The sequence below is a fragment of the Rhinopithecus bieti genome, unplaced genomic scaffold (genome assembly GCF_001698545.2).
Source record: "Rhinopithecus bieti isolate Rb0 unplaced genomic scaffold, ASM169854v2 scaffold_65, whole genome shotgun sequence".
In the NCBI taxonomy this organism is placed as follows: Eukaryota; Metazoa; Chordata; class Mammalia; order Primates; family Cercopithecidae; genus Rhinopithecus; species Rhinopithecus bieti.
In genome coordinates this window covers 2,454,477-2,463,025 of record NW_016803344.1, presented here as the reverse complement: position 1 = coordinate 2,463,025, position 8,549 = coordinate 2,454,477, and the positions used below count along the sequence as shown (strand labels likewise).

The 8,549-nt window shown below is 43.8% G+C and overlaps 1 protein-coding gene across 6 annotated transcripts in view; it reads right to left on the bottom strand.

Annotated features, from left to right (window-relative positions):
• Nucleotides 1-8,549, bottom strand: part of FERMT1 (FERM domain containing kindlin 1) — a 54,693-nt gene that overhangs the window by 8,711 nt on the left and 37,433 nt on the right. For all 6 annotated transcript variants that reach the window (XM_017877654.1, XM_017877672.1, XM_017877663.1 and 3 more), the window contains 3 exons: nucleotides 4,448-4,572; nucleotides 3,263-3,369; nucleotides 425-646 (listed from right to left, as the gene is read on the bottom strand). In XM_017877654.1, coding sequence (XP_017733143.1) covers nucleotides 425-646; nucleotides 3,263-3,369; nucleotides 4,448-4,572 — 454 coding nt within the window. The remainder of the gene's footprint in view (nucleotides 1-424; nucleotides 647-3,262; nucleotides 3,370-4,447; nucleotides 4,573-8,549) is intronic.

The following is an 8,549-nucleotide window of genomic DNA, read 5'->3' as shown; positions in this document are numbered from 1 at the left end:
TGTGTTTTCATAGCAGGGCATTTTCACGGTTCTATAATGGGACTTGTTTTATTTTTTTTTTTTTTTTTTTGGAGACAGAGTCTTGCTTTGTCACCCTGGCTAGAGTGCAGTGGTGCAATCTCAGCTCACTGTAGCCTCCACCTCCTGGGCTAGAGCAATTCTCCTGCCTTAGCCTCCCAAGTAGCTGGGATTACAGGTGTGCACCACCACATCTGACTAATTTTGTATGTTCAGTATAGAAGAGATTTTACCATGTTGGCCAGGCTGGTCTTGAACTCCTGACTTCAAGTGATCCACCCACCTTGGCCTGCCAAGTGCTGAGATTCCAGGCGTGAGCCACCATGCCCAGCCAGAAATCCTCCTTTTATTTTTGTTTGCATAAAGAATTTACTGCAAACAATTGCCCTAACACGATTAACAGTACCTGCTTAGATTTGTGTTTTTTTGCACACCGTGGTGACACAAAACATTCTGGGTTCATATCCATGTTTTCGAGACTGGAAGCCACGTGAGATGCAGAGTTCCTGTTTTTCATCCTCAGGAAGGAAAGGATGTTGAGGACCTCTGGCTGGTAGGAGCTGTCTGCCATGGTTTTGCCCTTCGATGCCAACATGCAGGCAGCCATCCATTGGGCATATTGATTCTCCTGCAGCAAACAGCAGAAGGTTGAGAAGCAAGCTCAAGTGCAAAGCCCCCTGCTGCACACGGAGGGGGACTTGGGCTTTCTTCCCCGTTACATTGCAAAATCATCACCTTCCAAGCAAGATGTGAAGTGGCACACGTTTTGAGTGACTGCTTATCACCTAATGTAACACCTGACAGTAGCTTTTGAGTCCTGCATTGAGTTTCTAGATGCTGGGAGGCTAGAGGATAGGAATGTCAACTTTGATAAATTGCATGCAGGGAATTTTGCATTAAAAGATGATCCAAGGGCCGGGTGCAGTGGTTCATGCCTGTAATCCCAGCACTTTGGGAAGCTGAGGTGGGTGGATCACTTGAGGTCAGGAGTTTGAGACCAGCCTGGCCAACATGGTGAAACCCTGTGTCTACTAAAAATACAAAAATTAGCTGTGCATAGTGGCAGATGCCTGTAATCCCAGCTACTCAGGAGGCTGAAGCAGGAGAATCCCTTGAACTCAGGGGATGGAGGTTGCAGTTAGCAGAGATTGCACCAATGCACTCAAGCCTGGGTGACAGAACAATAATTTGTCTTAAAAAAAAAAAAAAATGCTGGGTGTGGTGGCTTACACTTGTAATTCCAGCACTTTGGGATTCCAAGGCAGGTGGATCATGACGTCAGGAGATCAAGACCATCGTGGCTAACATGGTGAAACCCCGTCACTGCTAAAAAATACAAAAAATTAGCCAGGCGTGGTGGTGGGCACTTGTAGTCCCAGCTGCTTGAGAGGCTGAGGCAGGAGAATCGCTTGAACCCAGGAGGCGGAGGTTGCAGTGAGCCGAGATTGCACCACTGCACTCCAGCCTGGTTTCAGAGCAAGACTCCACCTCAAAAAAAAAAAAAAAAAGAAAGAAAAAAAAAAGATCCAAGGACACAAAGAAGTGCCATGGGGCACAGATAGGTGGTGAAACTGTAAACTATCAGAGAGCTTTCCTTGATATGTATTTCCATTTTCATATCACATCTGATCTCTATGACAAAAGAAAATGATGAAAAAAATTAGCTGATTTCCTGTATTATTTGTACCCTTGTCTGTCCTTGGTAAAGACTCTAAGGTTAGAGTCTAAGGTTAGAATCATGGCCATTATGGGATCTTAACAAGTCAGTGGTGGCTTCTATTGTTGTTTAATGTCTGTGTTTTATTTCTGACTTCAGGGAGTAAACAGGAGTGGTCCTCAGAAGTGCAGGGGATGCAGTTAAAGACGGGCATTCTTCAGTGCGACAGTGGGTGAGGAACATCGAATTACTGGCCTCAATCTTTACTGCCACTGATATGGTTTGGTTCTGTGTTCCCACCCAAATCTCATGTTGAATTGTAATTCTCAGTTTTGCGGGAGGGACCTGGTGGGAAGTGATTGGATCATGGGGGCGGATTTACCTCTTGCTGTTCTCGTGATATTGAGTGAGTTCTCATGAGATCTGATGGTTTAAAAGTGTGTGGCACTTCCCCCTTCACTCTCTCCCTCTCCTGTCACAATGTGAAGATGTGCTTGCTTCCCCTTCACCTTCTGCTAAGATTGTAAGTTTCCTGAGGCATCCCCAGCCATGCCTCCTGTATAGCCTGTGGAACTAGGACTCAATTAAACCTCTTTTCTCTCCCAGTCTCAGTTAGTTCTTAATAGCAATGTGAGAATGGACTAATACACACCTGCACTGCCATCCACAACCTTCGCTATATAATTTTACAGTTCCTCCCACCAGGGACAGTGCAATTCCCATCCCTTGACTGCCGGCCAGTCATGTCATCTGCTTTGGCCAATGGAATGTGGGTGGAAGTGACAGTGTGCCAACTTCACACCTAAGCTTTAGGAGGTGCATGTGTTGCCATGTGCCCTCTCACACTTCTGCCCTCATCAAGAGGAGATCTTCCCCAGGCAGCCTGGGACCCATAATAAATAAAATCAGCTCAACCAGAGGCACAGTCCTGCCAAATCTGTGTCTCCAAACCCATATGACGAGCTGACACCACCCTGGATCATCCAATCCCCAGCCTACCTTTCAGCACATCTTTCAGAAAACAATGTTTATTGTTTTTATTTTTTTGGGGGGGCAGAGTCTCGCTCTGTCACCCAGGCTGGAGTGTAGTGGTGCCATCTTGGCTCACTGCAAACTCTGCATCCTGGGTTCAAGTGATTCTCCTGCCTCAGCCTCCCAAGCAGCTGGGACTACAGATGCGTGCTGCCATACCCGGCTACCACTGCAACCTCTGCCTCCCAGGTTCAAGCAATTCTCCTGCCTCAGCCTCCCAAGTAGCTGGGATTACAGGCATCCACCACCATGCCTGGCTAATTTTTGTATTTTTAGTAGAGATGGGGTTTCACCATGCTGGCCAGGCTGGTCTGAAACTCCTGACCACAGATGATCTGCCCGCCTTGGCCTCTCAAAGTGCTGAGATTACAGGCGTGAGCCACTGCATGGCGAATGTTTACTGTTGAACGTCATTGTGATTTTGTTACATTGTGATTGTTACAAAGCAATAGCTGACTGACACAATAGTGCTCTAAATTTGTGAAAACATTTTTAGGTTTTGCTCTTAGGCTTAGTAGAGGTGAAGTGACTTAACATTCTTGGGGTTTTACTCACATGGTCACATCTCAAATACATTTCATTCATACCATCGGCAACAGGGATTAGTAACTTGATTCCAAATTTTCTCCCTGCTACATTTACATCGGGCACAACTTCGCAGCCTGAAGGACAAAGATTAGGGAAAAAACTGAGTTCTGAGGCATCTGTTAGATAAACATCAGGTGTGTATCTGAAATAAAGACTTTGAATATAAGCCCCTCAGATTTGGTTCCGTTTTGAAAAATGGAGGAGCAAGCTGATAACTTTAATTAATAGATAACTAGATAAATCTTATGAACAATTAGCATAGATAAAGAAAAATGCTTTTCTTTTATGGTTTTCTGAAATCAAAAAGTCAATTTAGTTCATTTTCAGGTTAATGTTGGCTCTCCAAACTCATAGAAAAAATTATGTATATGAACTTTAAATCAAAGCAGAAGGAATTCTCTGATTGCCACAATAATGAGTTGAGTGTACTGGTTAATTAAATATTTCAATTAATAGATGGTTATCAGGATGCTCACAGTGACCTTCAGAAATTAGAATAGGCATTAAAGTGACACTGAATTAAATATAACTGTTCTGGAATACAGAAGTCTTTTCAGGATCTTGCAGCACCTCATGTGCTATACTCTTGGACATGAATTACCACCACGTCATAAACTCTGGACACACTGAGAAAGATGGAACAGCAAAATGCAAATAACCATGTTTACTAGACTGCATTCAAGGCCTATGCTCTGAAGAGCAGCTGCAGCCAGGCTGTCATTTGGAAAACAGTGACATGGTTATGGTGGTTCCTCTAGAAGTAAACCGTGCCTCATTGTGTAGGAACCCTGCCTTTAATCTGCTCCCTTTTTTTTTTTTTTTTTTTTTTGAGACGGAGTCTCACTCTATCACCCAGGCTGGAGTGCAGTGGCATGATCTCGGCTCACTGCAACCTTCGCCTCCCAGGTTCAAGTGATCCTCCTGCCTCAGCCTCCCAAGTAGCTGGGACTACAGGCATGCGCCACTACGCCTGTCTAATTTTTGTAGTTTTAGTAGAGATGGGGTTTCACCATGTTGGCGAGGCTGGTCTTGAACTCCTGACCTCAGATGATCCACCTGCCTCGGCCTTCCAAAGTGCTGGGATTACAGGTTTGAGCCACCGTGTCTGCCCTGACTTATGATGAGCCACAGCAAGATATAGGGTACTCTTACCTCTAAGATTTAGTTTTTCTACTGGTTCTCCTTGTTCAAGTTCCTTATTTTTAAAGTAGGCTATGGATGTGTCTTTAAAGACAAACCAATATTGTTTGAAAGCTTTTAGTAGTAACTTCTTGGGCCTGCAAATTAAAGGATAGTAAATGTTTAAACCACCATCCAGAAATGTAGGCCACATTGCAAATTTCAAGCAGATCAGATGCTCTGGAGGTCCTGTCAAATAAAACACACTTTGTTTTTTCAAAAATAATTTTCAAGTTGCTAATTTCTAATTACTAGAAATGAAATGCTGATATGAGATGTAGGCTTTAACACCAAGGCTCCATCTGGGGCCACACCTGGCTCTGCTACTGTCTACACGTGTGCCCTGGGAAAGATCCTGCACTTACCTGGGCTGCATGCACTGCCTCTGTGTGATGGGGACAGCTGTAGTCTGGGAACCCAGGGCTTTTGTGAGGACAGAATAAGGTCATTTACATGAAGAGCTTATCACAGTGCCTGATGCAACTGAAGTGCTAAACTGTGATGGTGTATGTGAGAAATTGACATGAATCTGGTGACATTTGGAATCTCGGCATACTTTTTGCATTTGAAAAAGCTGTCCGTATGGACAGCCCAAGCTTCAAGTTATCATACACACAAGTCAGATACAAACACGAGCAGCATTTTCTGTAGTTTCCTCTTGACTCTTAAGAGAAACTATGAGAGAATTCTCAGTGAGCCACGGAAATCAGCGATATCTACAGCTAGTCAATATAGACTCTACTGTTATTAAAAAGTTTTGGGGGAAGGTATCCAACAGTGGTATTGGTATCTGTTGGGGCCAGAAAACTTTATACAGTGGACTAGACAAGGTTGGTGGTGCCAATGACAGGCCTAAAGGTTGGGTCATTCAAAATAGGAAATGTGAGAATGAATTAGGGGGAGGATAGGGGTTGGAGATAGGCAGAGAAAAGAAATTATTAGTGTGCGGTTCCATGGAAGAAATCCAGCCTTGGGGGCAGATCAGGGTATCTCATACCAGAGGGGTGGGTTTCTGCATCAAGAATGAGAGAAGAGAGGAACCTTGGTGTTCCTCTTGGAGAAGAGAGGAACCATTCATACGTAATTTGGGGCAATTTTTTTTAACATGTCAGTACTAGTTTTTCCTTAGCTAAACATATGTTATCCTTAACACAAAGATATGAAAGAAGGTGCACATTAAAAAAAAAAAGAAAAAAAAGTATATGCCGGGTGCAGTGTCATCACCTCAGCACTTTGGGAAGTGGAAGTGAGAGAATTGCCTGAGGTCAGGAGTTCAGGACCAGCCTGGGCAACACAGCAAGATCACATCTGTACAAAAAAAGAAAAAGTAGCCAGACGTGATGGTGTGTCTATAGTCCCAGCTTCATGGGAGGATTGCTTAAGCCTGGGAGGTTGAGGCTGCAGTGAGCTATGATCACACTGGGTGACAGAGTGAGGACTTGTTTCTAAAAAATAAATAAATAAAATTTAAAAACCCAACAAAATCCCCTCAGTGTATTACAAAAGAATATTACATACAAGTTATAAAATAATTTCGAAAAACATTTTATGAAGTTAATATTTCCAGGATTAAGAAAAACACTGTATTAAAACAGCATTTATGTGCTGGGTGCGGTGGCTCATGCCTGTAATCCCAGCACTTTGGGAGGCCGAGGCAGGTGGATCACTTGAGCTCAGGAGTTTGAGACCAGTCTGGCCAACATGATGAAACCCTGGCTCTACTAAAATACAAAATTAGCCAGCTGTGGGGCGTGAGCCTGTAGTCCCAGCTACCTGGGAGGCTGAGGCATGAGGATCACTTGAATCCAGGAGGCGGAGGCTGCAGTGAGCCGAGATTGTGCCACTGCACTCCAGCCTGGGTGACAGAGCAAGACTCCATCTCAAAAAAAACCCAAAAAACAAGTAACAACAATGACAACAAAAAACTAGTATTTATCATGTTGTGGGCTGTAGTTAAGACAGTTCTTTTTGAGATGGGGTCTTGCTCTGTCACCCAGACTGGAGTGCAGTGGTATGATCTCGGCTCACTGCAGCCTCCTTCTCCTGGGTTCAAGTGATCCTCATGCCTCAGTCTCCTGGGTAGCTGGGACTACAGGCGTATACCACCATGGCCGGCTAATTTTTGTATTTTTAGTAGAGCCGGGGTTTCATCATGTTGGCCAGACTGGTCTTGAACTCCTGAGCTCAAGTGATCCACCTGCCTTGGCCTCCCAAAGTGCTGGGATTACAGGGGTGAGCCTCCATGCCCAAGCAGTTCTAAGGAATATATTTAGAAGGTTGTTTAATACTCAGATTCTCCAAAATGAATAGTATTTTCAGAATAATAAAGACACAACCTTTAACCAAAAGATATAGGTAATAAGGTCTTGGTTTAATCTTGGGCAGCTACATATTTCTCTTTAGGCTTAAGAATGAGGCCCTACTTCTCCGTTTTACCTGGCCCTTAAGAGTATCAAGCGATCTCAAGTTCCTCCTCCTGTCTCCTGCCTGGAAGTTTGGTTCATCTTTCAGGATGCTTCTGACACATTAACAAAGCTAATCATTGCTGCTGTTCTATGCATCAAAGCCTGGGCAGGGTAGGGGAATGGGGAATGGAGGAGATGCTGGGTGGTGAATGATGTACTTAAGAACGAGCGAGACAGGCTCTCGTTAGAAATTTTCTTTTTGTTTTTTTTGAGACAGGGCTTCACTCTGTTGCCCAGGCTAGATGGAGTGCAGTGGTGCAATCTTGGCTCACTGCAACCTCCACTTCCCAGGCTCAAGTGATTCTCCTGCCTCAGCCTCCCCAGTAGCTGGGATAACAGGCGCACATCACTACCACGTGGCTAATTTTTGTAGTTTGAGTAGAGACAGGTTTCAACATGTTGGCCAGGCTGGTCTCGATCTCCTGACCTCAAATGATCCACCCTCCTCGGCCTCCCAAAGTGCTGGGATTACAGGTATGAGCCACCATGCTCAGCCAGAACTTTTAATTTGGATAATATTTAACACAGAAAAGTTCTGTCTCCAAGTTTTAAAAGTGTGCAGATTAAAAAAAAAAACAACACTGTATTGAGGTGTGATTGTCATATAAAGAGTTGTACATACTTACTGTGTGTATCTTGATGAGTTTGGGAATAAGTATACACTTGTAAAACCATCACCACCATTAAGACCATAGACAGCCAACATGGCTCTAAGTTTCCTCCCACTTCCTTTCTTCTTCTTCTTTTTTGTGATAAGAACACTTAACATAAGATCTACCTGCCTATGCAGTACAGTAGATATCTAGAACTTACTTATCTTTTAAAATTTTATTATAGGCCGGGCGTGGTGGCTCATGCCTGTAATCCCAGCATTTTGGGAGGCTGAGGCAGGTGGATCACGAGGTCAGGAGATTGAGACCATCCTGGCTAACATGGTGAAACCCTGTCACTACTAAAAGTACAAAAAATTAGCCAGGTGCAGTGGCGGGCGCCTGTAGGCCCAGCTACTTGGGAGGCTGAGGCAGGAGAATGGTGTGAACCCAGGAGGCGGAGCTTTCACTGAGATGAGATTGTGCCACTGCACTCCAGCCTGGGCAACAGAGCGAGACTCAAAAAAAAAAAAAAAAATTATTATTATGATTTTTTTAGAGACGGGGATCTCACTGTGTTGCCCAGGCTGGTCTTAAACTCCTGGCCTCAAGTGATCCTCTTGCCTTAGCCTCCTGAGTAGCTGGGATTACAGGTGTAAGCCAGTATGCACAGCTCAGAGTTCATTTATCTTGCATAACTGAAACTTTCTACCCTTTAAGCACCCCTTCCCCAGAAGGGATGTAACTACAGAAACATTTCCAAATAACTTTTCAAAAGGCTCTCTTCACAGCCTTAGTGTGTGTACAGAATTAATCTTTCAAAAACCAGTTATGTTCTCACTTACTTTATAGTAAATTTTTCTTAAAGGAGAGATTAATGTGTTTATTATTTTGAAAACATCAAGAGTCTTACTACTGATGGCCACATATCATCACAGAAAGGTCATCAGTTTGAAACACTTATTTTTTATGTATTTTCTTTTTTTCTTTTCTATTTCCTTCCTTCCTTCTTCCTTTTTC